General features: G+C 47.9%; 8 protein-coding genes across 8 annotated transcripts; 3 read left to right on the top strand and 5 right to left on the bottom strand.

Moving 5' to 3' along the window:
- Positions 1 to 466: 466 nt before the first annotated feature.
- Positions 467 to 3,056, top strand: GGS22DRAFT_152344 (P-loop containing nucleoside triphosphate hydrolase protein). Its single transcript, XM_047959667.1, has 6 exons — positions 467 to 608; positions 666 to 879; positions 932 to 2,139; positions 2,196 to 2,260; positions 2,331 to 2,464; positions 2,518 to 3,056. Exons 1-6 carry the CDS (start codon positions 535 to 537, stop codon positions 2,644 to 2,646), a joined length of 1,824 nt encoding a protein of 607 aa, XP_047822617.1. The 5' UTR covers positions 467 to 534; the 3' UTR covers positions 2,647 to 3,056.
- Positions 3,057 to 3,557: 501 nt separating this feature from the next.
- On the bottom strand, positions 3,558 to 7,483 carry GGS22DRAFT_152343 (uncharacterized protein). The gene has a single exon (XM_047959666.1). It carries the CDS (start codon positions 7,310 to 7,312, stop codon positions 3,827 to 3,829), a length of 3,486 nt encoding a protein of 1,161 aa, XP_047822616.1. The 5' UTR covers positions 7,313 to 7,483; the 3' UTR covers positions 3,558 to 3,826.
- Positions 7,484 to 10,645: 3,162 nt separating this feature from the next.
- Positions 10,646 to 12,431, bottom strand: GGS22DRAFT_152340 (UDP-glucose 4-epimerase). Its single transcript, XM_047959665.1, has 4 exons — positions 12,239 to 12,431; positions 11,857 to 12,091; positions 11,353 to 11,803; positions 10,646 to 11,290 (listed from the first exon to the last, which is right to left on the bottom strand). Exons 1-4 carry the CDS (start codon positions 12,265 to 12,267, stop codon positions 10,887 to 10,889), a joined length of 1,119 nt encoding a protein of 372 aa, XP_047822615.1. The 5' UTR covers positions 12,268 to 12,431; the 3' UTR covers positions 10,646 to 10,886.
- A 4,058-nt stretch (positions 12,432 to 16,489) lies between these two features.
- GGS22DRAFT_152337 (uncharacterized protein) lies at positions 16,490 to 18,233 on the top strand. The gene has a single exon (XM_047959664.1). It carries the CDS (start codon positions 16,850 to 16,852, stop codon positions 17,765 to 17,767), a length of 918 nt encoding a protein of 305 aa, XP_047822614.1. The 5' UTR covers positions 16,490 to 16,849; the 3' UTR covers positions 17,768 to 18,233.
- Positions 18,234 to 18,331: 98 nt separating this feature from the next.
- On the bottom strand, positions 18,332 to 20,082 carry GGS22DRAFT_152335 (putative FAD synthetase). Its single transcript, XM_047959663.1, has 3 exons — positions 19,436 to 20,082; positions 18,849 to 19,305; positions 18,332 to 18,790 (listed from the first exon to the last, which is right to left on the bottom strand). The coding sequence occupies exons 1-3, from the start codon at positions 19,633 to 19,635 to the stop codon at positions 18,605 to 18,607; spliced, it is 843 nt and encodes a 280-aa protein (XP_047822613.1). The 5' UTR covers positions 19,636 to 20,082; the 3' UTR covers positions 18,332 to 18,604.
- Positions 20,083 to 20,237: 155 nt separating this feature from the next.
- Positions 20,238 to 23,023, bottom strand: GGS22DRAFT_196639 (DEAD-domain-containing protein; the record flags this gene model as incomplete). The annotated part of the gene is made up of 2 exons (XM_047965865.1): positions 20,238 to 22,816; positions 22,892 to 23,023. 2 exons carry the CDS (start codon positions 23,021 to 23,023, stop codon positions 20,549 to 20,551), a joined length of 2,400 nt encoding a protein of 799 aa, XP_047822612.1. The 3' UTR covers positions 20,238 to 20,548.
- Positions 23,024 to 23,454: 431 nt separating this feature from the next.
- GGS22DRAFT_62978 (putative GMC oxidoreductase) lies at positions 23,455 to 25,578 on the bottom strand. Its single transcript, XM_047967604.1, has 2 exons — positions 24,953 to 25,578; positions 23,455 to 24,900 (listed from the first exon to the last, which is right to left on the bottom strand). The coding sequence occupies exons 1-2, from the start codon at positions 25,194 to 25,196 to the stop codon at positions 23,483 to 23,485; spliced, it is 1,662 nt and encodes a 553-aa protein (XP_047822611.1). The 5' UTR covers positions 25,197 to 25,578; the 3' UTR covers positions 23,455 to 23,482.
- Positions 25,579 to 26,345: 767 nt separating this feature from the next.
- Positions 26,346 to 27,848, top strand: GGS22DRAFT_184355 (aldehyde dehydrogenase; the record flags this gene model as incomplete). Its single annotated transcript, XM_047964182.1, has 1 exon — positions 26,346 to 27,848. The coding sequence occupies one exon, from the start codon at positions 26,346 to 26,348 to the stop codon at positions 27,846 to 27,848; it is 1,503 nt and encodes a 500-aa protein (XP_047822610.1).
- Between the last annotated feature and the right edge of the window lie 127 nt (positions 27,849 to 27,975).

The following is a 27,975-nucleotide window of genomic DNA, read 5'->3' as shown; positions in this document are numbered from 1 at the left end:
CAAATTGCCATGTAAGGTAAGATGGGAAAGAAAACGTTTAAGACATATTTTTGAACTCTGTGTGTATGTGATTTGAGTAGTCGAGGAGAGCCGGATCGCGCGGACTAGATTGTCGTTGCCTTGATAGCCTTATCATGCACAGTGATTGAGATAATATGCCTCACCATCCTTATTTATGACTCATGGTAAGCAGTTGCCTTAGATCACAGAGCCTGCATAAAGGTAAACAAATCAAATTCATGCACACGAGTTAACATAGCCTCGAATAGCCTCGCCTCCTTTAACCCCTCCTTTTCACACCAATGAAGGGGGGGATGGAGAGGTACTCGAGACCAGAAGAACGTCTCATCCAAAAGATCAACGCAAATGTATAGATAGATAGGTACCTAGGTATATACTTGTTTCGGAGTCTCAGAGCCTCGAGGCTCGAGAATTTGTTATATCTTGATCTGGACCCCGGAGCCTGCCTCTTCAGTTGTTTTCAATTCACCTTTGTCATATTATGGATAGTACTATTCATAACAGGTAGTCATCATGGAGACAGATACTCGAGAAACCATGCCACTGGTTTCAAAGGGAACATTTTTAGTTGACCGAGTTTATAGTCGGTAAGTGTATTGCTTATCAGGGTATTCACTACCTGTGAAGGCTGACAGTAACCGTAGGAAAGATCGTCAATGGCATTTTGCCAAGACAACACATCCTCCAAAGAAGGATCGTTTCAAAGGATATTCACTCGTCGTGCAAAGAGATATCGATTTCCGCAGGGAAATCCCAGAAGAGACTTCTGTAAAAATCAAGTCTCAAAACCTGGTAGATCTCTTCCAAAGTGTGCTCAGAGATACAAGATGCGAAGGTGTGCATCAGGTACCACCCACCGTAAGCATCCCCCGAATATCCGTCAAATAAACCCATTCTCATTCATTAGTAGTTCAAACCAGAAGTTTTATTCCATGTTGCCCCTTTGTTGACCAGCGCATACCTGGCTCAAGGAGGGGCAGATAAATCGCAAGGATCGCAAACTCTGGATGATATAAAGGAAGTGGACAAGTTTGTGGACCAATTTTATGGTGCAGATAGATCTGAGATCCAATCATTACACCAAGAAGGAAAGATAACCTTCAAGCATCTGTGGAGTTTATTCCCACCGGGTTGTGTGATCATCGAGCAATGCGAGCATCTGGATGTACCACAGGCGTATAAGTTTAGCACTGGAACGACTATAGACATCAAAGAGCATCAGGAAACATTCTACCAGATTGAGGCTACCATGATCAATCACGACGGGAGAAATCTTGGCTGGGGTGAAAATACGCTCCGGATTCCGTTTTTCAGTGGAACAAAGGCAATCACCAATCTCTCAGCTTTCCCCTTGCGTTTCCATCCCGATGCATCCAATCTACTTGGTATTTTGAAAGATAGAGGTAAAAGTTACATATGCCTACAGGAGCCTTCATGCAAAGAATATGAGGGCATGGGTGTCGAATGCCGTTTTGAAAGTATGAGATGGCTCCTGAAGAAATTCTACTCTAGCGGGAAGGTCATGATCGACACAGTCGCTTTCAGAATGAATCTTCCGAATGATGACCTCCTTCTACCCACTGTCTTCGAGCATATTCTACCAGAGAACATATCTGACGAAAATCTCATCTTCTGCAATCACCGTGTTCTAGGCTATAGTTTTGACCAAAAGAAGTGGGGAGGTTTTGCCATCACTCGACTGGAGGATGTCACCTGGGATACAAATGCCATCGACAAGCTAGTCGTGAGTGAGAAGAGGCGAAATCTTATCTCGGCTCTGATTAAGGGCTATGGGTCCTGTAAATCCGGGTTCGATGATATCATTCAAGGGAAAGGAAAAGGTCTTGTCGGACTCCTTAGTGGTGCTCCAGGAACCGGCAAGACATTGACAGCGGAAGTTGTAGCTGAATTGGCTGAAAGGGCACTCTATATCATCAATGCGGGTGAGTTAGGTGTTGACGCCAAAGAACTTGACATGAAGCTTAGTAGGATCATGTCAATGGTTCGCCGGTGGGGCTGTGTGCTGTTGATTGACGAAGCCGAAATATTTCTCCGGAAACGAGTAGATGGTCAACTTCAAGAGAACGTACTAGTAGGGGCATTTTTGAGAAGATTAGAGTAAGTCAATCTGAGTCGAAATAAGTTCCTAGGTAGTACTAACAGACGCCTACAAGATACTTCCAAGGTATAGTTATCTTGACTACGAACCGCCACCAAGACATTGATGAAGCTTTCAAGAGTAAGTCCAACTTTCACATATCAACCAATTTATTAGATAGCCAACTCTGTGCTAACGGGTGCCTATTTAGGTCGCATTCATTTCAAGTTCAATTACCTTCCCTTGAATGAGCAAAGTCGGTTAGCAATTTGGAAGAACTTCCTACCGGACTTCGAACAGGACACCCTAAAAGGACTCGCTCGTTTTGAAATCAATGGTCGAGAGGTAAGTTGTTGAATACATAGATACGAAAGAAAGCTAGATACTAACATAAATAGATCAAAAACACGATTTCTTGCGCAACGATTATTTGTCAGGCTACGGGGACACCTCTGACAGTAGAAGCTCTTGAAGATGCCCTGGAAAACTTCACTTGCGCGTGGGATGAAATCGAAGCTCAGGTTTGATTTATGGGTGCTACTTCTCTCGAAAGCTTCCTATAGTTCAACTTCATGGCTTTAGGCTAGGGTGGGATGATGTGGTAATAGGACTTTCGTTACTCTACATTCCTGCCGAATGTCAATTAACCAACCACAACTTCGTCGTTATTTAGGTGACTAGAATACATATCATGATGAGTCACATGAAAATTTCTAGGTCAAATACCAGGTATCAACGAAATCTTCCTTATGGACAGGCTATTTGTAAGTGCTAGATAGCGGGCGATTTGGTGCTAAAATCCAACCTTACTTCCCTACCTAGGTACATTGTCCATAGTGCACAAGCACTGTATTCCATCGCCAAGCCCCCTGTTTCTACAGGGGCGTTAGCGCTATCCATATTTAAAATCCACTAGTACCTAATAACAGTCGCGCTCGATAATGGCTTCAACTTCTCGTTCTACCTATTAATATACTAGGTACTTGATAATATGAAAATCTTCATGTCACATATAAGCCTTATTTGCATGCTCATAGGCAGCAGCTTCACTTTTATGACACCTCATTGAAAGCTGTTGCTGAACCGTTGCCGGGAACAGTGGGCCAGTAATCAAAACTGCTCAGCATAATTGATCACTAACTCTCCATAGTTCCAGCGCCAAATCCCCTACTACTACAGCCCCAGAAGAGATTAAACGATAAAAATACAGGATGTATACAGCCCTGGAGCACTAAACCTCCTAGGTATAATACCTACTGATTTTTTGGGACGGTTTTGTAAGAGGACCGTATTATCGTAGTCCCACCCACAGCAACCCCAAATTCATCCCTAAACAAAACAGCTCGCCCGTAAATACAGAGCTCTCAGGCGACTCCATCTTCAATAATACCCCTAGCAGGTCGCTAGAGTTCTCGTCGCAACAACACAAATAGCTCTGGGGGAATGAATCGAAACATCCATCTCAAATGGTATCCATCAATTATCTCAATTGACATATAGAATAACTGATCTATATATCCCTATTCTCTTAACAGCAAGCCCACGGATATCCCTACTCTCGCAAAGTAGCTTCATATCTTCAATATCACGAAGTAGTTTCTTCTCAAATATGTCAGGAGCCCCAAAATGCATTCTCGACTCCAAAATCTTGCGCACCATTTCCAAAACTTTAACCCCATACACCCCGCTCCAACGCTAAAAGCAAGCCTAATCAGGCCCGAGCTCCCCACTAACGTACCCAATCTGCCTTCTAGCGCCCGATCCAGCGCCCGCAATGTTCGCCGCCAGCGTACTCTGGCTATCGACCAATTTCTTCTGTTCCTGCAGCCTGACCTTGAGCCTTTGATCCGCAGCCTTATCCAAAATCTCCAGCTCTTCTCGTTCTCTGAGTCTGATACTGCTCAGTTGGTTCGCGTTGCCCACGCGCTCGCTACCCATATCGCGCTCCCATTTGAGCATGCGGCTCTGTTTCTGCGCTTCAACTGCGAGTTCCGCGTCCGCGATGGCTTGGGCCCGGGTTAGCCCTGCGTGGGTAAGCGCCTCCTGGTGTTGAACCTCGACTATATGGCGCGTGCGCTGTTGTCGCATCGCCGAATTGAAGAGTTCTTCCTCGACGCGTGCGCGCTCCTGAATCGCCGTTAAGTCCGCATTGTGCGACTTCTTCTTGCGCGCGTCCTCCAATTCTGCCTGGCTAGCCCATATCTGTGCCTGTACTGCGGCAAGCTCCTTGTTCCGCTGGATGGCGCGAGTATGTTCTTCGTTCTCTTCTTGAAGGCGGGCTAAGCGTGATTTTCGTTCTTGTTCCTCAAGCTGGACGCTTGTAGGCATGCCTATGGCGTCGTCGGGTTGCGGACCGGTATTGGCATAGTAAACATCGATCCCACGATTCGCCCGTAGTAATGCTAGGAGTTGCGACTTGTGATCTGAGTCTGGCAATACGCGCTGGACGTACATAGTGGGAGAATATGTGTATTTGCCGTCGGAGTAGTAATTGAAGGGTTTGTTGATGAATTTCCACATATCTGCTCGTAATAAGACTTTCGTAGTAGTGAGGGGGTCAACCGACTCTAACGCTAAAAGTAGAACCGATTTACCGTTAGATTGGAGGGTAACGTCGGATTCACTTGCAAGAAGGAAGTTGATCGCCTTCTCCATTGCTTTCTCTCGACGAGGAGTAATTTCGCCTACGTCGGCAGCGTGGAGGCATAGCTCACCAAGAGCACTACGTCCATCATGGAGCGAACTTGGGAAATCAGGGTCGTGTTTATATTGAACTAGAATTTGCATGGCTTGCAGATTGAGTTCTCGAGCTGCGTTGTGGAGCGAACCGTCGTTCCTAGAAGCGCCTGCGGCTAGCAAGTTCGACATCATGGTAATGGCTAGATCACCGCCAACGGCAGACGCCATCGACAATGGAGACCTCCCTGTAGCGTCTGTTATGTCAACATCGGCATCTGCCAATAACAGGGATTTAACGATATCCTGGCGATGACATTGTATGGCCAACATTAGAGGCGTGACATGGGAAATAGGTGTCTCGTGATTCACCTTAGCACCTCTTTCTATTAATAAGTTGATTACTCCGCTGCTGATTTTCTTCTGGGGCTGTAACAGCGCCCACATTAGAAGTGTCACGGGCTCTTCATCGACCTCCTCCATCACTTTGCACGTTGTCATCTGGTCGTGATAGAAACCAGCATCTAAAAGCGCACCGAGGATCTTCGTTGATCGAGGGAATTGGCATAATGCTCTGATGAGGACGGGCTGTGAGTCAGATTGAGTGAATGCAACGTCCATCTGGCTTTGACCGTCATTGTGTTCTATGAATATCGTGATAAGGTCGTACACATCATCTTCAGATGCAGTGGCATCGAAGATCCGAGGGAACGCAAACGTCATTGCCTGTGCATTTGGGTTCTCTCGTAATAATCTCTTCAGAAGATCGGGGTCTCCCTGAGCAGCCGCATTTTGAAATGCTTCTCCGTTGTTATAGTTAACGTCCGCGCCATATTTAAGGAGCAAGTCGACAAAATTGTTGGCCAGTGATGCATGTGTCTCAACATATAGACCCAGGACTGCAGCGAACGCGGCGCCCACCCCATCACCAGCAGCGCCTTTCTCAAGTAGGTGCTTCGCAATTTCATAACCACGACTAGATAGCCATGAGGCGACATTTTCAGCCACGAATGCTTTGCTAAATACTAAAGAAGCATCTTCGGCAGTTATCCGCGACTCCAAAAGATTAGCGAAGGCCGCGGGTGTTAGAGTTTTTGTCGCATCAATCAGAGTCTGGCAGCCGTTCGCAGCTGGAGATGCCCGATTACTAATGAGTAATTCGATGAGTCTTTCTTCGGGTTCTTCTTCGTTGACTGCGCGGTTTAATGCATTATGGACGGCGCTGGGGACAGGCTTTCCTACTTTAAATACCCAATTCAAGACGGTAAACCTCGTGTCCCTGCTAAGGTCCCAGCACGCATCTATTGCGCGAACTAACGTATGAGAAGATGGGCGTTTTTGACGTCCCCCGACGTCGATTATACCCAATAACATCTCCAAGTTGCCTAAGAAAGCGCTTCTTGCCGCTTTTTCGACAGCATCCCCGTCGTTATAATCGGGACTTGCTCCATATACCAGCAGAAGTGTCACTAGGTCTTTCCCATCGTCACCGTACCTAACGGCGGATATAAGCTGGGAATCAACCACTTCTCCGGTAACACCCATCTGTAGCAGTAACTTGAATACTTCAGCCCGCTTCTTTAGGTCTCCCACTTGCGTAGCGGCTTGAAAGCCTCTTTGTAGCGTTTTCTCTGCTACTTTAGAATTACCTGCTAATAGCATTGCTAGAACCTCGACGGCCCCCGATTTACAGGCCTCTATAATCGCCTGGCCGTCCTTGTGCTCTACACTGCCACCGTTCTGTACTAAGATCGTGCCGAAATCTAGGTCGCCATCTGTCGCTGCTGCTAATAACGCATCTGATACTACATCTCCTGATGCACCGGCTTTTAACAAATTCATAGAAGACATACTCCTCGATCTCTTGTTTTTGCCTCTCGTCGCATGTGTGAAGCCAGTGTTGAGAATCTCGACTGGAAAAGTCTTCTTGCGTAAGATTAATTCCACAATATCTTGTTTCTCCCTCTTGATTGCCTCCATTAGGGCTTGGCCATCACGTGTATCAGCGCCGGCCAAGAGGGTATTGATCAAGGGTATATCATCAGGGTAGGTGTTAACGGCGAAGACGAGGGCCCTATTTACTTCGTTTGGTTGTATACCGCTCTCTAGGATCTTTTGCGTGAATGTTAGTCTATCCATCAAATCGCGAATACGGAGAGCATGAGGCATAGCAAATGCCATTGAATTGGCATTCGGTTTAGTAGCGAATAGAACCTCTGCTAACTGCATGTTTGCTGCAGCGATCGTGCGGCACAATGCCTCAGCGTTCATAGCGTTGATATCAGCGCCATTTGCCAACAAGACCTTTATCGACGAGAAATTTTGCTCGTGAGGAGGCACCTTTAACACGGCTTGCACCTCTTGTATAAGCAGCGAAGTAACAGTGTCGCTCGATCTTGTTCGGCGTAGTATCGAATTCAATTTGTCTGTTTTATTAGGGGATGTTGGGAGCTTTGCGACAGCCTTCAAGCCTCGTTCCAGACTTTCGTCATTGGGCTGCCCTAGACCAAGAACCATCTCGACGACTTCCGGGTCGGATTGCAGCACGGCGTGCTCCACGGCTATTCCTCCATTGATGTTTACATCGGCATTGCCTTGTTGTAGTAGGGTTTTGAGTAGTCGTTTATCTGGAGGATTAGCTTGCACCGCCACATCGACTGACGTGGACACCTCGGGACCGCCTTGTGACGCGCCAGCCGCTAGGAGCATGTTGATCATTTCTAAGCGTATCGCACTGTCGCCAACCTGCATTGCCCTATGGACTGCTCTTGCTGCTACTTGAATGGTCGGCTTGCTCTTGAGTAACCTTTCTAATAATCGGGTATCATTTTGCGAGATAGCTGCGGTGATTGTATGCCCTTCGTTGAAGTTAACGTCAGCATTATAGCGGAGAAAAAGCGCGATCAGCTTTTCGTCGCGATGTGGTGGCCGTTCGTCGATAGCATTTTCCAAGGCGGAATGCACACATGGCCCAGTAAGACCTGCTCTTAGAAACATCTCCGCGATTTGGTACCGTTCGAGAGATGGCAGATTCCGTACGCTAGGGAAGACTTGTGCTAGTGCAACAGGACTGGGTGGTTTGTTTGATAGGATCAAGTTTGAAATAGCAATATCTCCCCTCTTCACGGCGATTTGTAACGCCAGAGCACCTTTATGATCTGTTGACGAAGTCTCATGTCGTTCGAATATCATACTTCGAGGACCTTTTCGAATATCCTTGCTTCCGACAATCTTTCCACCAGGGAACAACGGAGTAAGAAGTAATTTTGCTGCTTCGAGGTCGCCTGTTTCCACCGCATCAATTAATGCTTCGTCTAGCGGTGCGCCGGCTGCGCCTTTATGAAGCAGAAGATTTAGCAATGTGTGTCTATCCTCAAACCTCATCTTCTTCGGTAGTAGTTCTACACACTCCGATGCGTATTGTGAACTGAACTTTAACTTCCCATTTAACATCACTTCCACCAAATCGATCTTGCCTTTAGATACTGCCTTGCGAACTGCAATCGCATCTTGATATTCGATGGAGGCGCCGTAAGAGATGAGTAGGTGTACCATCTCAAGAAAGTACGTGCTACACGCGTGGATTAGAGCTTTTGATACCGAATCACCATTTGCCCCAGCACATAATAAAATCTCCGCCATCGCTATCTTCTCGTTCGGGTTAATGTTTTGATGGGTCATGAGTTGATCGAAAGCTTCATTAAGGCCAGGCTGTGTTGGTCGCTTATTGCCGAGAACGATGGCGAGAGCAATGTCCCTCCGTCCTAGGGCGATAGCAGCTTTTAAGGCTGCAGCACCATCGTGATTTCCATCCGCTATTGACTGGCTAAGATGGATCACTGTACCAAGACATCCAGCCTTCGCTGCCTCGACCATGGATTGTGACAACCACGCCGCAGATGGTCGGCCTTCAGAACCTAGAACAAGGGCAACTAAGTCGGGCTGCCCACCAACAACACAGGCTTGCCGAAATGCGTCTTGACCATCCGCCGTCTGACTTGCACTAGCACCATATCGTATAAGGAGCGAAGCAATTCCTGCATTTCCGTTCCGGATTGCGCTAGGCAACGCGGTATCTAAGCTTAGAGCATCGGCGTACGGCAAGAGAACTTCAACCATCTCGTAGTGATTATTCTTTACAGCGATTTGGAGTACCTGGCTGCGCTCGGCTAGATCGAGACTTTTCCTTCTGCTTAACAAACTGGTCCGACTCTTCTGTGCCAAGTTGAGGTTACCGCCAGCTAGATTTAGTCTCAATATCAAACACTCTGCAACGCCCGGTGACCCTAGATTGGTGATATGAGCTATGAGAGCGCTATAAATCTCTTTATATTCCCATGTTTTCTTCTTAGTCGTGAAGGCACGGGAAAGGCCACCTTTGGATTTCTCATTTTGGGATTCATTCGTGCGCTGTCTCTTGAGGAGTTCGTCTGCAAGAAAGTCGTCGTTGTCCGTCCGGTAAGATGGTGGATGATCAGGTCTAGGCGAAGGTGATGATACCGGCTGACATGTTATGCCCCATTCCTCACCTAGCAATTGAAGTCGCGTTCGCCTATTCTCATCCAGGATAGGAGAGTTCTCCATGTTGTTAATGAGTCCAGGCATGTGGCATCGGAAGGATGCGGTCCCCTACTGTGGAGATCGACCCAACCTCGAACGTCAAGTTAGGTACCTAGGTAAGTACCAGTACGTGCCTTGCTTACAACACCAACCTTGGAAAGTAGGTACTGAGTAGATAATATCAATCAATTCTGATTAAATATTCGAGCCTGATAATTAAGATAATTATACGTCCACGAGAATTGAATGTATCTCATAGCCTTATTTCGATTTCGTCTGATGGTAAGAGATAATAACGAGGCACGAAGATGTCGGCTTCAGTACTCCGGTATGTAACAGAATTAGGTAACAAATGACGATTCCAAATACTCCAATTGATGCAAAATAAGTAATTGATTATAATTCACCGTGATGTGTCATATACAGGCGAGAGGGGGAAAAGAACGAATGTAAAGGTAGCTAGCCAGGCTGGAAAGGCGAAATCAAAAGAAAAAGATGAATACGATGGGATGTTTCAAGTCTTTTCGAGCTTCCAACTGAGACGAGACAGCTCTAAGGGGAAGCTTAAGCCACATTCAGGGACGTCAAGTGGATCTTCGATAGTGGCTGTGAAACGGAACCTTCCTCCAACCAATCAGCCATTCACTTTTCTTAAATCCGCCTAGTTTTCTGTTCATCTCCATATTTTCCTTGGCTTTAGCCTTTATCGATTCTTCTTGCACTGCCCCTTCCCATCTGTCACATTGCGCAACCGGCAGCGCGTCTAAAGCTTGTTTGCGACGAAGATTCCCATTTAAACTCGTGCCGCCGTGAACTGCCACGCATCCCATTGTATCTCATTCGTTCATTCAGATGCAATTTCTACGGCATGGTGGATTGGCATTCTAGGCAGTCACTAAAGAACCACTTACAGTTTGTTGCGTACAACGCGCAAGTGGCCGAGAAGATCGGCCCTACTAGTGTGTAAACGAGGACAACGAGAGTCGTTGATTCGACCCCGCCTCTTTGGACAAATTGTCTCTAAGCATGTCATAAACAAATTGTGGCTATGTCGAATTTAGAAGATCATCATTGAATCAATCATTTATTAATAAGAGGCAATCACTTGCGGGGATAGCGTGGACAAACCCCATTTATTAAGCATCTTATTGTAAATTGGGGGAAGGGGGGATGGGGGATGGGGGAAGAAGCTTAAAGCTGTCTTTGATGACGACTTCCGGTTACATAAAGGCGTTCTACATTACATGTAGTATTCAAGGTTCTAGAGCCCGGAGATAACCTGGTAATTAATTGTCACCGCATTCTTAATAGACTTGTTTATTCTCTCTTTTCGATCTATGCTTGGGGTTGGGCATCTCTTAGTTTGAAACTGACGTGATATTTTTGGGTCTATTCTATGGGGTAAACTGGCAATTCCTACACTGCATGGCCATGCAAATGGTGCTCTCTTACCAAATCAGACCAGCGACTCAAGGTAACTAGCCATCTACTCACCGATCACTACCTAGTAATTATCTACCTAGGTAGGGACCTAAGAGGCCTTAGCCTTGACATTAGCCAGCAACTCAGCCGGGGGCTCCTGTCGGTATCCCTTAGGGTTATTCGAAACCCATCGCCAAAGGTCTTCGCATGCCTTCTCCATGGTAAGCTCAGTCTTCCAGTTCAATTCCTGGTTTGCTCTGGTGGGGTTTGCCGTTAGATCCAACACATCACCCTGTCTTCGCGGTACCACGTCGTATGGCAAGTCACGGCCAACGACCTTGCTGAATGCATTTATGATCTCGAAGACTGTGCTGCCTCTGCCGGAACCCAAGTTCCACGCCTTGACGCCAGGCTTGTGCTCTCGGAGGTAATTTAGGGCAACTAGATGGCCTCTAGCAAGATCTACAACGTGGATGTAATCACGAATTGCAGTTCCATCCCTGGAAGGATAGTCTGCACGAAAAGTATATTAGCACGCCCCGATTATCAAAACTCTACCCAGAATTTCAACTCACCATCGCCAAAGACCAAGAGCTTAGGTCTGTCGCCAGTTGCAACTTTACCTAGCAAAGGTAGTAGGTTGTATGGTACACCTTGGGGGTCCTCGCCCATGATACCGGTGGGGTGCGCACCGCACGGGTTGAAATATCGCAGGTTAGCGCCGTTCCATTGCTCAAACGGCTTGTCGGCTTTCTTCAGGTTCTGGCGCTGCGCACTAATGAAATCTTCAATTATGTTCTCGACAATGGCCTTAGTCCGACCATAGGTGTTTGTTGGTCCGATTGGGCAATGTTCAGGGATAGGGATCATGTTCTCAAAGCGAGTAGCATCACCGTAAACGGTCGCGGAGGAGGAGAAGACAATGTTGCTGACATCGTGCTTCTTCATAGAGCTGAGAAGGGAGATGGTGCCTCCAACATTTACACGGTAGTACTCAAGAGGAATTTCGGCAGATTCGCCGACAGCCTGGATCGTAGGTCAGCGACTTGGTATCGATGATCGACAATCGAGGAGCTTGCCTTGAGCGCAGCAAAGTGGATGACACTGTCAATTGTAGGATGCGCATCGAATACTTTGTCAAGACCAGGTTCGTCGGTAAGGTCAACCTTATAGAAAGCAGGTCTCTTGCCGCTAATGAGCTCGATACGGTCGAGGGCGACCTCGGAAGAGTTGTATAAGTTGTCTACAATGATGACTTCGTAACCGTGTTCGAGTAGCGCAAGAGTGGTGAACGATCCGATGTAACCTGTACCACTATGCGAAAATGTTAGCATGGAATATCAATCTCAATCTCCGTCATAATCATGTTTGCTCAGGAGTGTCGTCGTCTTACAAAGTGGGCAATTAACGAGGAAATAGATTGAGCTCCCACGGACGGAATAAAGAGGGAGAAACACTTACCCGGTGATTAGAACGGTTCCTACAGCCATTTTAACGAGTAAAAAAGACCAATTGATATGATTCAAAGCGTAAAAGAGAGAGATTATTGTCTATAAAGGGGAGAAGATGTTGTGTGATGATTGTGGGCGAAGTCGCGACTTTTGAGGGTGCGGCGGTCAACAGCGATCTCCATTTTAAAATTGGACGAAACCTTGAATTGGAGGGGTTGCAAGGTTGCCCCTCTATCTGACAGGCATCGTAACAGTAAATCAGACAATTTGATACTGTGGTAAGGTAGTTGCGGGGCATGGGGTTGCACAGTATCACGGTTTAGGTGCATCAGTTAGCGGAACTTATCACACACCATTTAACTGGTAAAGACAAGGTTTACAGCCTATCAGGTACTAAGACAGGAGCACTACTGCGAAGTATTAATCGTCGTTCGATTACCCGCCAAAAGTTACCAAACAAACGGGTCAGATCAACGCTGTAAGTACTAGGTATAGTTGTCGTTGCTAAAGGGAATTTAACTGGTTAAAACATTCTGTGCTGTTTAAGTAAGTGATAGGTACTACCTAGTACTAAGTAAGTTGACGAGAGGTAACATGCGTAAATATGGCAGCGTCTTTTTATAGATATCTTTCGTTGTGGTGGTATTGATGTTTGTTCCATTACGAGGTTGAGGTAAGTATAAGCAGCTTGCTAATATATTAGTTTTCTGCCATTACGAATAATAGTAACAATAATGGTAATCCTCGATTTAGAAGCATCAGCATTTTAGTTCTATCCTTTTAATATGAACTGCCATCAATGGTGAGATGAGTACTGCCTGCATATATATGGGTACTAGGTACATAGGTAGAGGGCAACTGCCGAGTCTTTTGTTTACAATGACAAAGATATTTTCGACGACTTTGAGTACATTATATTAAACCTAGGTTAGGACTAGGAATTCTTCGTATGTACAATACCTAGGTATAATTCGGTACAGAGATACCACCTGGGCAATTAAGAGAGAACTGTCAGTTTTTATTCTGTAAATGCCCTAAGAATTAGGAATATTCCCCAAATGTTTAAAAGAATTGGTCCGCTTGAATGGCGTGCATTGGATGATGATGAATTTAATGTTCCGCTCAATCAACGTTCAAGGTTCAAGTCTTTAATAGGATGCAGGTACGTACTTAAATTGCCTAGGGGTTCGATTGCCAAGGAATGTGGCTTAACCTGTGGCGGGTGAACCTTGCCAACTCACGCAGACCTGACCGGAGATACAAAGTACTTACTTCATACTTGCCTATTAAATGGTAGGCCACGCGACGCGACCGGACAAGTACAATATCTCATTCCTCCAATCTAAGACGTCCACTTATGAATGATGCTGCTACCTCGATGCCGATAATTTCATTCCAGGCATTTCTTTGATCATTTTAGATGCACTAAAGTGTAAAGAAAGTCATTGTCCGTCCCATGTCTTAACCCGTCTTCGGAAACTTCTCGTCGAGTCGCATCTCAGTTCGACAACTCCGGCTGGCATCTTTATGCATCCTAGAAAACGCCCACATGCGTTACCGCACCCGGTAACCGTTCCGCATATGTGCAGCGGTATACGTTAACAAAGCACTACAACATTTTTTTCCTACCCGAACGCTTTCAGAATCACAGCATCGAGTCAGGTCTTTGGATCTTGAACTCCTAGGCAAGGTGGCTGGGAATGAACAAAACTATTCATCTACATTTACTTCCACCAAAATTGTCGTCCTTTTGATTTTACATCTTTCATCGGAATTTATTCCTAATCGACCAAAAACGCCTCTCCCATTCGGATCCATCATCGTGAATTATTGTGATTCACATGAAGCATCGTCACCTTACCTGCAGTTGAAGATCTAGCGGTAGGGGTAATCTTAGGTAAGGCTTAGTCCCCTCTCACCTCACTACCTCACTATTTCACCTACGCCACCCCATCCATATTCACATTCATTATTTGAGGTGTACTATGGTCACGCACTATAGTAGCATGCGCATCCTTTTTTTTTCTTACTGCACATTGAACAATTATCAATGTCGCCTTAGGAAAAGACGGGATGCACGCTTCTTAAATAAATCCTCATACCTAATTTACCTATGATCCCTCATATTCTCGCACTCTCGCAAAGGCCTTCCCAGAAAAGCTTTCGTCATTTCTAGTTTGTACTAATTTCGCATCCAGATTATTGGTTTTTACCTATCACCTAAGATTACTGGGGTTATTTGAACTATACATCCACTATGTCGTCTCGCAACACTCGAGCAAGAAGCCGTGCAAATGCCGGCAGCAACACTCCTGGTTCACGGCAAGCGCCCTATTCTGAACCCCCATCTGCGGATTTGCCTAGTCTATATCCTATGCATGACGGGTCGTATGGCGTTAATACTCATGTTAATCTTGATAACGTGAGGAGAAGACGGGGTAGAAAGCCTAGATCCGACCTTGTTAACGAAGATGATGAAGATAGACGCTTCACGAGACGAGTGAGGGGCAAGGACGGCAATCGCTTCAATATGGAGAATGATCTCCAAAAGGTTGCAGAAGAGACTGTCGAAGAAGCTAGAAGGGGCGAGAGGGCTAGTGAGGACCCGGACGAACAAGAAGATATTTGGTTAGACCCACCACTTCGCACCCAAGGCCAGCGACCAGCAATCCTAGCAGGCTTAAATCAAGCAATTGACGATGAAAATACCGACGATATCTTGGACGATTTGTACGTTCCGAGCCGTACACCTGCACTGACTGGCTTTATTCCTACACTCGCTGGACAACAATTCTTTCCTGACCCAGGCAACCGAGAAAGGCCAACGCACGCTACTACACGGTACAGATCCGCCGATCCGGATTCTCTCATCCATAACCGAGAGCCCTCAGCGCCAGTCTCGACCTCGACCCCATTTTTCGGGGTAGCGAGTGGAACTGGTTACCCAAATGACGGTACATCATTCCGTCCCAGTTCTTCAAAAAGCTTCATCGGTGAAGGCACGTTGTATAGCGACGCTAGCGTTTATACACCTCAATCACAGGGTACATCTCAGCCGCAGAGTGCAGTAGCACCTATAGCACCCACGGGACTTACGGCACCCGCACCTGGGACTTCTTCTGGACTTTCTCCTTTCCCAGGCACCCAGCCTGGGCCGGCTCCCCCATTTGAGGGGGTACTTGAGGGGGTACTAGACGATGAATCGACAAATGAAGAACCGATACATGAAGAACTTACATACAATGAAGATGAAGATCCATTTGGGAAAGCTCCATATGAGCCACCCACGCCTAAGCCACTTCCGCCTAAGCCCTTGTCTCCGAAAATAACTCAAAGTTCAAGTAAGGGTCCGACGGTCGGGAGCGGTGGTACGAATGACGGCTCTGGTGAAGAAGAGACATATCCCAGTAAACCTCGCAACGTTGGATCTGGTTCTAGCGACAACACAATTCTAGATCCATCTGAGAATCCGATACCCAAAGGACTATCTTTAGAAGAGTGGAAGATAGTGAATAATTTTATTTACGGTATGCGGGGACCACCACTACCGCAAACAAGTATCGGACCTCGTGAGCCTGTAAAGTCTCTAGATCATTTATCGCCAGCCGAGATCCAAGCAACCAGGGCTCTGATACGTGATATGGGGAAAGACCCAGTCACCGTGGGGAGAATTATCGATGACCTAGATAGAGCTGCCAGCCTAGCTGGTCCTCCAAAATCGGGCACGAGAACGTTATTTACTGATAAACCACCCCCTCCTGTCAATAATCCTGGCGAGACTAGTAGTCAGGCCCCTAACCAATTCACTCAAAAGGGTTATGTCCATGATCAAGATAGCGATGATGACTCTGAATATATAGTAACTTCAAAAAGCCCTACGAAGCCCGACCCAATCACCGAACCCCAGGGGGTTCGCACGCCGAGGTCTACTCGACCTTCTCGTCGAAGACGTACTTTATGGATCAGGTGGATTAAAGCGAAGTGGGACGCAATCTTCGTGTTTCTCACTATTTTAATTGGAGTCTGGGTATTCCTAACCTGCATTCATCTTGGTCCTTTACCAGCCGGAAATAACGTCTCGAGTGGGTCCGGCATCCGATGGCCTCAGTGGGATTCGGTTAAAGATAATGTCCTTCAAGTTATCCCGTCGAGAATCCCAAACCCATTAAGCGTAATTTGGGACTATACTTCAACATCATCCCAGAGTGGCAGGATATTTGGCGATAAGCCGTCGCAGATTGCCGAAAATCTCGCTGAGAATATTGCTCCGAGAATTCCAGAACAGGTCTTCGTTCAAAAAGACAAGAAAGGGAGATACAAAATATCACAGGATTTCTGGAATGCCTTGAGAGAATTGATTAGAGAAGACGATATTATTCTTACTCTAGAACAGGCCAAAAAGGAAGCGCCGGGAATTTCGGATGCTCATTGGCTCGCTATCAAAAACCGGTTGACAGGGAGTAACTTGCTGAAACCCCCACAATCTACAAACGCTACGGGCTACACAGATTTGGCGGGTTCCAAACAGTATTGCGAGGAGTGTTGGGGTAACTGGATAAGTAAAAACCAACAGGCGTTAAAGAGGGCGGTATCTGGAGTTGCCATCACTAAAGAGGAATTTATGGTTCTATTCAAGAAAGAAATGCAATCTTATGCACAAGATATCAGCAATTCTCTCACGAGTGTGAACGAGCAGATCCAGCAACTCCGGGAAGATATAGTGAAACTTAAGAAGGCAGCCCACGAGTCTCCCAATATAACAAAAGGAGAAATCAAAAAGATCTGCGATGCCGCTATCCAGAAAGCTATCCTGGAAATTAAGCTTAAGGTCATACTTGATGGCCAAGTACGTGGGTACGCGAACGACTTATTCGCCAACCAGGTCAACTTCTTCGGTATCGGCTCTGGCGCAGTCATTGACCCAACATACAGCTCAAAGCCGTGGCAGATACCGAAATGCTACTACAAACCCAGATCCAAGCAATGGTACCAGCGCGACGGTTGGACAACACAACCTGTTCTGCAAGCCCTGTCGCCCTGGTCCGAAGAAGGCGAATGTTTCTGTGCCGGACCCAAAACTTGGGGATTGAGGGAAGAGACAGTCTCTGTCCAGGTAATGTTGAGCCGCGAAGTCATCCCACAGAACCTAGTCGTGGAACACATCCTACCCGGCTCAACTCTAGACCCGGGCGCTATGCCTAAACACATCGAGATGTGGGCTGCCATCGAAGAAATGACGCTGCGCGACGAGGTGCGTGTCTTCTCGGAAACCAACTTCCCGCCGACAGGGCCGGAGAAGACGCTCAACGAGGCGTACGTCAAGATCGGGCATTTCAAGTACGAGGACAAGAACACGGGCGACGGCATCCAGATCTTCAAGCTCAGCGACGAACTGTCCCAGATGCGCGCGCACACGAGCAGCGTCGTGGTCAGAGCTATCAGCAACTATGGCGCTGACCACACCTGCTTCTACCGCCTGAGGTTATACGGCGAGGTCGTGGAGACAGAGCCGTGGAAGGAGTGGGGTGGTCGGGAGTAAAGAAGCTGGGAGAAGTAATGAAAGCATGCAGGCAACCGAGACATAAGCCACATCGCCCAAAATGGGCTTCCGGCAATACAGTGTGCATTGCAAAATGACGTCAACGATAACACGTTCGTACGTTCATACATGGCGGGTGAGACTACTACATAGCATAATCAGGGCACAGGCACAAAGACAGACAGACAGGCAGATAATCGAACGGGTGAATAAGTTAGTTGGACTACATGGGTCACAGTGGTAGTCGCAGCTAACTAGCTGGGGATCGGTGAAGCAAGCTTCGGGAGTTATGGTATCGTTCGGTTCTGTGTGGTGTCTTTGGTGTTTGCGGAGTTGGAGGGGTGAACGTATTGATTGAACTTGGTAGCTGGCTGGCGGGCGGGTGGATGATACCAAATACTTGAGGGTACAGTCTTGCCTAGTTAGAGCTGAATTGCATCATGCCGTACTTTTTTTTCTTCGTTGAGATAACTCTGTCTTGTAATATTGGAAATTCCGTAGGTTGTGCTTGTCGCTTGAATATCCGTGGGCGGATGGACTGAAACTTTGCGTTGACTTGATAAATAATGTAATAATGTCTATTCGATATAACCCCAGAGAGGCAAGGAAAATATATATGTACCTAGGTAACCTCAAAGGCCTACCAAACCTCTATCCGACCCTTGCGATAAGTTGAGATTCGAGCATTTCCGTGCCCTGTGATGTCAGGAGTTGGTTAATTTCCAACATGATGTCCCATAGCCAAAGCCCGCTTAATGCTTACATACCGTCGTCTCCGTGCAGTCCACGCACCGCACCTCTAATCCAAGACTAATTCCTCAAGAAAAGTGCAATGCACTATCGATCCCTACCCAGTCGCTCCTCCCTATCCTCCGTCAACTCGTACGCGGGCCTGAACTGCCCTCCATCCGCTTTACTCCCCCCTTTCAACGCCGGGTTCGGATGCGTATCGTCTATGCCTCCTAGCGACGTATATCCCTTGTCGTAAAGCGGGCAGTACGGGATTCCCAGGGCGCGTATGAACTATCAATCATTAGCCTCCCCCCAAGTATACAAAACCCAGAGAAACAAGAAAACTCACCCCCCAAACCTCCCGATAATGCCAATCAATAACGGGATGGACGCGCATGAAGCGCGGCCAATCCGCATCCGTCTCATCGAAGAACGTCAGCGCCGCGCCGTGGGGGTCTGTGCGACGGGTTCCAACGAACACGGCCTTGACCTCGGGGCGTTCGCGCAGATATGTCGTCAGCGCGGGCTTCATCGCCTGGTTCGCTGTCGTCAGGTCCAGGTGGTACGTCGTCGATGTCGCGGCGACGAAGTCGTCGACTTCGACGAAGGGGAGGTGTGGCCGGATGTATAGCGCTTGGAGACTTTGTGGGAAGGGCGGGGGAGGGGTTGTTAGGGGGGTGGTGGTGGTGGTGGTGGTTGTGGTTGAGGATTGCAGGGACGCGGAGGAGGGGAGGGAGGCGAGGATTAGGATTAGCAGGACTAGACAGTCTTTTCCGCCGTTGTAGGAGAGCGAGAGTTCTTCTGGTCTGTAGTGTTACGTGTGGTTAGCTTGTCTCACAATCTTTTATATGCGGTGCGTCGTGGAGCCTGTTGTGTAGCTGGCGATGTATAAAGAGGAAGGAGATTGCGGGCGGGAATAATCGGAATATACCGCACCTATACCGTCGCAATGCCTCGTCTATGACACCCCTCGCGACTATTATTTGGTTCTTCACAGAGTTGAGGACTTCGTCTTCGGTCGGCGTGTCGAGGAAGGTGTCGACTTTGGTCTTCAGCTCGCGACATAACGTCTCTAACTCTTTAGGCCGGGTGCCGTTTGTTTGAGGCGGGATCGACCCGTTTTGAAGGCCAGACATGTTCTTTCTTGTTATATATGTTTATCGACTGTTCTCCTCTAAGTCTATAGGATATGTTCTATGACCCCGCCCGGTCCGTAAAGCCTTGTAACTCTTGCTTAGGTTATATTTTTGGCACGTTTGCGTCCTTGTGACGCCGATGACGGGAATGATTCAAGAGGCGCCGGTTGCCATGCTCTAAGTTCGGTAGGTTTAGGAGAGAGTTGTCGGTGTCGCGTCGGACGGAGGCGACATAGGTAGCGCGGCGATGGTTTATCGTAGCAAGATTTATATGAGTAAGGTGGACCTCGTTGTCGGCGGTCATCAGCTATCGAGGCTTAGATGTTGAGTATTAAATACGACGTTGGTTCCGCGCCTTACAGTAAGACCAAGAGATTTATGGGTCCCTTTACCGCACCCTTGTCCATTCTTACCGTCGTTAGAAGGAGAGATGGAGGGGTTTTGGAGGGGTCGCAGGGTCCAGATAGGTTTAAAGAGCTTCTGCCTTCGGTCCTTTATGCTTATCGATAGGTACCGAACTCCTCCCAGTGGTCTTTAATCGAAGCATCGAAGCCTCGATAGAACCATAGAAGCCATTGGAATCATGTCCACTCGGCCTTTACAGAAGTTCCATAGCAACGAAGGGTCCAGAATGCCAAGTTACTATCCACCTCCCATATGTGCACCTTACATATCGTACCAAATTACAGGAAAGATTAATCTATCCGAAGCAACTTCAAATCGCGGGATTCACGTTGAACGGTTCGGAAAGCTACCCATCCAATGCCTAATACGGAAAACATGTGGCCGATACAGATGTTGCTGTTGGTTCACCCTCTCACAGAAAACATCCATCCATGGATATTTCTTTAATTCACAAATATTATTGGACAATTGCATTGTGTTACAATGTATTAATTGAGACCTAAATATTTTAGTCGTCAAGCAATCCAGTAGCCAACGCCTCATAGTCCTCCAGGGTATTCGGTGCTTCAGTAACTTCGATGACTTTTCCACTACCCTTCTTATTCTTGGCCTTCTGTCCCTCATCCTCTGAGTCGTCCTGGAACCACTTCTTCGCCTTCTTCGTCGGCCGTCTCTCTTCTTCCGCTTCGCTCTCGCTTCCTTCTCCCGCGGTCGGCAAAGACGCCATAAGAGCCAAGGGGTCTTCCCCATTGTTGAGTCCTGAAAGTCTCGGCATGCTACCCATCGACTCGTCATTTTCCATCGCTTCCCGAGCCTTCCGTTTTTCTTTCTTCTCCCGTCGCTTATCTTTAGCAAGTTGCTTATCATCGACATCAGCCTCCTTAACCCTAATCGCTTCGTCCTCGACGAATTTCTGTCGCTGAGCCTCCGCGGATCCATCTTGCATGAAGTCATCTTCGTCTTTGATTCTGTATGGATGGTGGGCTGTGCCATCGTCGTCGAATACCACCTTGTCACCCTTGCCTTTGAACTTAAGCATCTTCTTTTTAGACTTAAGCATCTTCTCTCTGCGCTTAGAATCTACCACAAATGGCTCTTCACCACCGAGTCCCTCGATTATCTTAGTGCCCGGCGCTAGTTCATTCTCTCCATCCAGATCATCGCCTTGAAGTACGCGTTTAACCGACAGGAAATCGTCTTCGTCCTCATCGTTCTCGCCCTGTTCTCCATCGCCGATCATATTTGTATAATGGTTTGTCAACACATCTTGGTTGGTACGTTCGAACATGCGATCGTATTTCGTTCGGACTTCGCCCTTCTTCTTTCGCTTTGCCTTGTCTTCGTCGAATTCGGATTCCGAGTCGCTTGACATTCCCGCGCGAGGCGCATTCTTCAACTTCTTCACATCCTCGCCCTTCTGGAATCGGATTTGAGGTGCACCAGGTAGACCCAAGCTAGCGGCATATGCATCTAGGTCTAACTTATTTAGGTTGAAGATCTCCTTATCCTTCTGTAGGTGAACAGAGCGGGTATAACTGACGAAAGCCTTTTGACCAAGGTATTTGAGATCTGGGTTCTTGAAACACATATCCTGAATCTGGTTCTGAATGCTCTGCTTCTTCTTTTCTCTCACATTGACCTTATGTATCGGTACTTTTCGTTCCTCGAGTCGCTTTAACATCCCTTCCTCCTCACTCGGGTCTAGGAACAATACTGCCTTTCCATTTCTCTCGTAACGCGCCGTGCGCCCTACTCGGTGAATGTAGGTATCAGTATCCTCGGGACAATCCATCTGTACCACCCAGTCCACAGCGGGGAAATCCACACCACGCGCGACTACGTCTGTAGCAAAGAGGCATGAATTTTTAGATGAAGTAAACCTTCTCGTGATTTCCAACCGTTGTATTTGCTTTTGCCGACCGTGTAGATGTAGAAGTGGAATACCGGGTTGTAAATGACGGAAGCTCTCGTATACAAATCGGACCTGCTTTCCTGACGATAGGAAAACAACCATCTTGCTTTTGAGATTGGCCTTGATAAATCCATATAGAGTCTCCATCTTATCCGCTAAGGGCGTGGTGAGGTAATGTTGTGTTAGTGTTGCCGGAGTTGCGGCGGCCGCGGCCTCGTGAACAGCAACATATTCGGGATCCTTCAAACTCAATCTAGCCAGATCAGAAACCTTCTTGCTTTGTGTGGCACTGAAAAGCATAGTCTGTCGAGATTTGGGGAGATGTTCTATCAGGGCATCTACGGCTGATTGGAAACCCATATCCATAATTCGGTCGGCTTCGTCGAGGACTAGCATTTGTAGATTGTCGACATCGAATCCGGCGGTCTGGTCAAGGTGTTGTAACATCCGGCCCGGGGTGCAAACTAGAATATTCATCCTCCCTAGTCTTTCTGCCTCCTCGCGCAAATTCTTGCCTCCGATAACCAAGCCAGCAGAAAAGGTATGATGTCTTCCGATCTTGCGCAGTACTTCGAAAATTTGCACCGCAAGTTCGCGCGTAGGCGAGATGATCAGGGCACCTAACCCATCAAACTCAGTCCATTGCGCGCGATAGAGTTTCTCGAGGACGGGGACGAGGAAAGCAAGCGTTTTTCCGGAACCCGTTTTGGCGGCACCGAGGATATCATGGCCTTTTAAGCCTAGGGGAATTGCTTGGGCCTGAACATCGGTTAGATTTTGAAAGTGCGACGCTTCTAGACCAGAGGCAGTGGGCTTCGAGAGAGGTAGTTTCGAGAATTGGGTGTTGTCTTCGGATTTAGGATCCTGTAAAAGAAAATCTTGTAAGCTTCACTGTACCCTTACAACAAATATTCATAAGTTGGAGGAAATGCGACTTACAAACTCGTCGACAGCATTTTGTAATTTTTGGAGATCGTCCTGATCTCTCTTTCTCTTCAGCGACTTTGAGTTCTCTTTTTGTTTCTGCTGTTTTTGTGGTGTACGGCCACTTGAACGAGCAGCAGCAGGCATTGCGACTTTCGTTGCTATTTACTTCCAAAAGAAATGTCGACCTGAAATTTTAGAAAAAAAACCGGACTTGGAGGGGATTCTGCCGAAATGTGGCGGTGATATCCACGAATAGCCACAATAATATTGACCGCCTTTCAGCCACAAATACTTAGCTCAGCATCGTAGATAAGAAGTGGATATGCCAAGCCTTTGATGACGAAAGGAAAAAGGAAAGAGTGCACACGATCAGATCCGTCACTTTCACACATCTTCCGTGACAGCCATTATGTTCATATATCGACATTTCTTTTTTTCTATATACACTATTCGTATCGCATCATACCTAGTATGTTATAATATAGTCGACAATAAGATGAATATATACCAAGATCGACAGCAAGGCTCGTTCAATTTGCGCCAATGATCCTCATTCAAACGTGAATAGATTCCTTTCGTACACCAACAAGATCTCCAACTTGATCACAATCTAGCTCTTTCCTGCTGGGAATTTGCTTCCTGGACAATTAGGTTAGCTGCGATTTCAGCAACACCCAATACTGTTAACATAGGGTTAATAGTAGGAATGGTTGGAAACACCCCAGCATCCACAATACGTAGGTTCTTGAATCCCTTAACCTTTAGCTTCTCGTCGACGACTGCCAGCTCGTCCTTAGTGGTATCACCCATCTTGGTTGTTCCGCAAGGGTGATATACGGTATGTGCTGCCTTTCGAGCATAGTGGCTTAGGTCCTCATCAGACTGAACTTGAGGTCCGGGTGCAACCTCTTTCTTGATCCAATCCTTGAATGGAGCCTGTTCCGCAACCTTTCGTGCCGCGCGCATGCCGAATACCAAAGTGGCTGCATCGTAGCCTTCCGGATCGGTGAAATACCGGAAATCGAGGGCCGGCTTGACGCTCGGGTCTGCAGAAGTAAGATATAATCGACCTCGGGAGCGCGGTCGAGGAATATTTGGCGTCATGCAGAAGGCGTATCCGTCCGGAATATCGGGGTATCCTAGGCGAAGGGTGTTTAATGTGAATGGAATCTGGTAGCAGTGCATCATAACATCGATGATATCTCCATCGGAAAGGCCTTGCGGGTTTGCGGCTGATTTCTTAGAACCAGCCCCCGGCACTTCACGGCGCAAGAAGATTCCTGCATCAGAGTCCATAGTTGTCTGGTTTGGTGGCACGGGCTTCTTCAACTCCCACATGATAATACTCTCGGGGTGATCTTGCAGATTCTCGCCGACACCCGGAATATCGCGAACGACGGGGATACCAAGATCGGAAAGTTGCTTCTTCGGTCCAATACCCGAGAGCATCATTAGTCGAGGCGTGTCTACTGCTCCAGCGGCCAATATTATCTCAGACTTCGCTTTAACGGCGCGTGACGAACCATCTTTCAATCCTAGGCTAATGCTCTCAACAGCGTCACCACTAACATTGATTTTCGACACCCAAGCATCAGTCAGAATCGTTAGATTCGGTCGCTTTTCTTCGCCCCTTAAAATAGGATGAATGTACGCAACAGATGCACTAGATCGTCTTCCGTCGTCGGGGTTGTAGCTCACTGAGAAGAAGCCAACACCAGGTTTCAAGGATCCAGTTTGCGAGATCTGCTTGTTGAAATCATCGATCACCGGGATATCAAGCGCTGAGCTACACGAGTTGACCCAATCCTTGCAGAGTTGATTGCGGTGTTTTTGATGAACTGGTTGGATGGTATTCTTCAACTTATCCAACGCCTTCATAAATACGGGAAAGGTCCAGCCACGTGCCCCCAAAGACTGCCATATGTCCATATCATACTTAAATGGCCTGAAGGAGATCAAGGTGTTGTGTGAAGAGCAACCTCCCAGCACCTTTGCCCGCGAATGTCTGATAAACGAGTTGCCTATGAATTATGGTAAGATAAGATGTAATCAAACGCGGGGTGTCAGACTTACCCATAGGCTGCTCGGTTGTGCCGTAATCATAGTCGAGCTCACCACCAAGCAAATTCAACCATTGCTTAAGGTCAAGAACGCGATCATCCATAAAATCGCTAGGACCGGCCTCGATGAGAAGCACCTGCTTATGCGGGAGATACTCCGCTAGCCTTGCGGCGACGACACAGCCAGCTGTGCCTCCGCCAACGACTACATAGTCGTACTTATCAGAATCTGATATGGGGAGTTGGGTAGTAGTCATCTTGATCTCGCGGCAGCTAATTCGTCTAGAAATAGTTGAAGATCAACACAGCATATACATATGTCTGAGCTGCAGGTCTCGAACGCTCCAATTGCGAGGCAGTCAGTGGTTTAATAACCTCGCAGGAAACTTTCGGGGGCGTTCGCGGTGGACGATGAGGAAAGACGCCAAGCCGGGTCGGGACTCGGTCTTGCGCTGTAAGTGTTTTTAGTATGTAACTCTTATCATCCATTATTGGTTGATGAAGGCGTCAAGTCCCTGTACGTGCAGAATAAATCCTGTGGGCTGAGCGGTGAATGGCCTGACTCGTCATAAGCCAGTAAGGCGTGGAGAGCACTAGTCCGTCGGTGGCTGATCCCATCTGGGTTGGGAAAAGATAAACTTCTCAGTAATTCCTAACTAAGTTTCCTTGTTTTCCAGTACCCCGTACTAACTCATACTAACCCATACTACCTAGAAGGTTCACTAATGCAAGGGCGTTCTCTTGAAGAACTTTAGGAGCCACTTGACAACCTACCAACCGCCACGGAGCTCGCCACCATCGAATTTTCTTATCTCGAAAGAAATCATCCTTTGTCGCACAATCCGACGACGTAATCAACGCTAGTAACTAAAGTAGTTAAGCCGCCACGAGGCCGAACTCCTCCGGAAACTCAGTATCAATCTCGGGATCATCACTAGCATCTCCATCCCCTCTAAACCAAATTGTCGCCAATCGGGCGGGGTCAGAGAGCCGCAGGGTGCCAATACCGCTTCTCCGCTTCTGCTTGGAATGACGTTACATATCCAATCCGGTCCGAACTAGTCGAACTTCCACGTCCGAAATTCGTGTTTCAAGTGTTAGTTGAACGGCTAGTAGCACGGGAAATCGTCCCTAAAGTCCTAAAGGCATCAAATTTTTCATTAGCGCATTCCACATCGGCAGTAGTTTATAACAAGGGCCACCCTGTTAAAAGATAAGACTTATACGACGTGCCAGCCGAGGAGCCATTCATAGCCAGCCTCGTGGTTTAGTCGATAGAGAAAGCAAGACATCTTGGTAAAGCAGCGAAAGGATAGTGCTTACGGCCAGCAGCCACTATCTTTTGTTTATTATCAGGGCTTTTCGGAGTGTAACTTTACCAATAACTCTCCGTCGATATCGGCATCATGGGGTTCAGAGATGTAGACCGCCACACGTTCTACGCTGGCGAACCACAACCTTCGGCAGAGTCCTCGGGTAGTTATGAAACCATCGACCCATCCAACGGCAAGCCAATCTGCAAGATACACAATTCGTCAACAAAATCAGTCGATGCCGCCATTCAATCGGCACAAGCCGCCTTCCCCGCCTGGTCCGGCACGCCGCCCATAGAACGCGCGCGCATCTTACAGAAAGCCGTCGTTCTCTTGCGCGAATGCAATGATGCGCTCGCACGCGTGGAAACCTTCGATACCGGGAAACCGTTCTCGGAGACGTCCACCGTAGACATCGTCACCGGCGCCGACGTCCTCGAGTATTTCGCCAGCCTCGTAGCAAGCGGCGGATTGAACGGCGAGTCCTTCCGCCTCAGACCCACGGCATCCGTCTACACGGCCAAAGAACCCCTAGGCGTGTGCGCGGGCATCGGCGCCTGGAACTACCCCATTCAAATCGCGCTCTGGAAATCCGCGCCGTGTTTGGCCGCGGGTAATTGCATGGTGTATAAGCCGAGCGAGTTCACGCCGCTGCACGCAGAGTACCTCGCGGATATATACAGGAAAGCAGGACTTCCCGATGGCGTCTTCAATGTCGTCTACGGTGGCGCCGATGTCGGAGCTCACCTAACGAAACACCCGAATATCGCGAAGGTCAGCTTCACGGGCCAGGTCAGCACGGGGAAGAAAGTCGCGGGCGCTGCGGCCGGCGAGATGAAGTACGTGACGATGGAACTCGGTGGCAAGAGCCCGCTCGTTGTCCTACCCGACGCGCAGGTCGAGCAGGCCGTCGACGTTGCGATGATGGCGAATTTCTTTAGCACGGGCCAGGTGTGCACGAATGGCACGCGCGTGTTTGTTCCCCGCGCGATGAAGAAGGCGTTTGAAGCGGGGGTGCTGGAGAAGATCCAATTCGTTCGCGCGGGGGATCTGTTCCATATGGATACCAACTTCGGCCCGTTGAGCAGTAAGGCGCATTACGAGAAGGTGCTTAAGTACGTGCGTCATGGCGTCGAGACGGATAAGGCGACGCTGCTGTGTGGTGGGTTGGAGAAGCCGGACGGGTTGTCGGCGGAGTTGAGGGAGGGGTATTGGGTTCGGCCTACTGTGTTTACGGATTGTACTGATGAGATGAAGATTGTGAAGGAGGAGATTTTCGGACCGGTTATGACGATTCTGACGTATGATACTGTTGATGAGGCTGTTACGCGCGCTAATGCGACGGAGTTGGGGCTCGCGGCGGGGGTGGTTGGGCGTGATATTGATCTTTGTCATGGTGTTATTTCGAGGCTGGAGGCGGGTATTACGTGGATTAATACTTGGGGCGAGAGCCCGGCTGAGATGGCCGTTGGGGGGTGGAAGCAGAGCGGTCTTGGCGTGGAAAATGGGAGGAGGGGGCTTGAGGCGTGGGTTAGGAATAAGAGTACGTTGGTCGAGATGGGTGGGAGCGTACCGTCCGTGTTTTCGAAATTGTAAGGTCGTAGATTGAGGAAAGCTTAGTATGATGGACGTGTATATGAAAATAAAAACATATCATTAGGTAGGTAGGTACCTAGGTATGGTATGAATGCTCAAAATGTAGATAACAGCGACTATCGGGCAC

The sequence above is a fragment of the Annulohypoxylon maeteangense genome (genome assembly GCF_022496945.1).
Source record: "Annulohypoxylon maeteangense strain CBS 123835 unplaced genomic scaffold GGS22scaffold_2, whole genome shotgun sequence".
In the NCBI taxonomy this organism is placed as follows: domain Eukaryota; kingdom Fungi; phylum Ascomycota; class Sordariomycetes; order Xylariales; family Hypoxylaceae; genus Annulohypoxylon; species Annulohypoxylon maeteangense.
The sequence above is the reverse complement of the archived record's forward strand: the minus strand, read 5'-3'. Positions and strand labels throughout refer to the sequence as shown.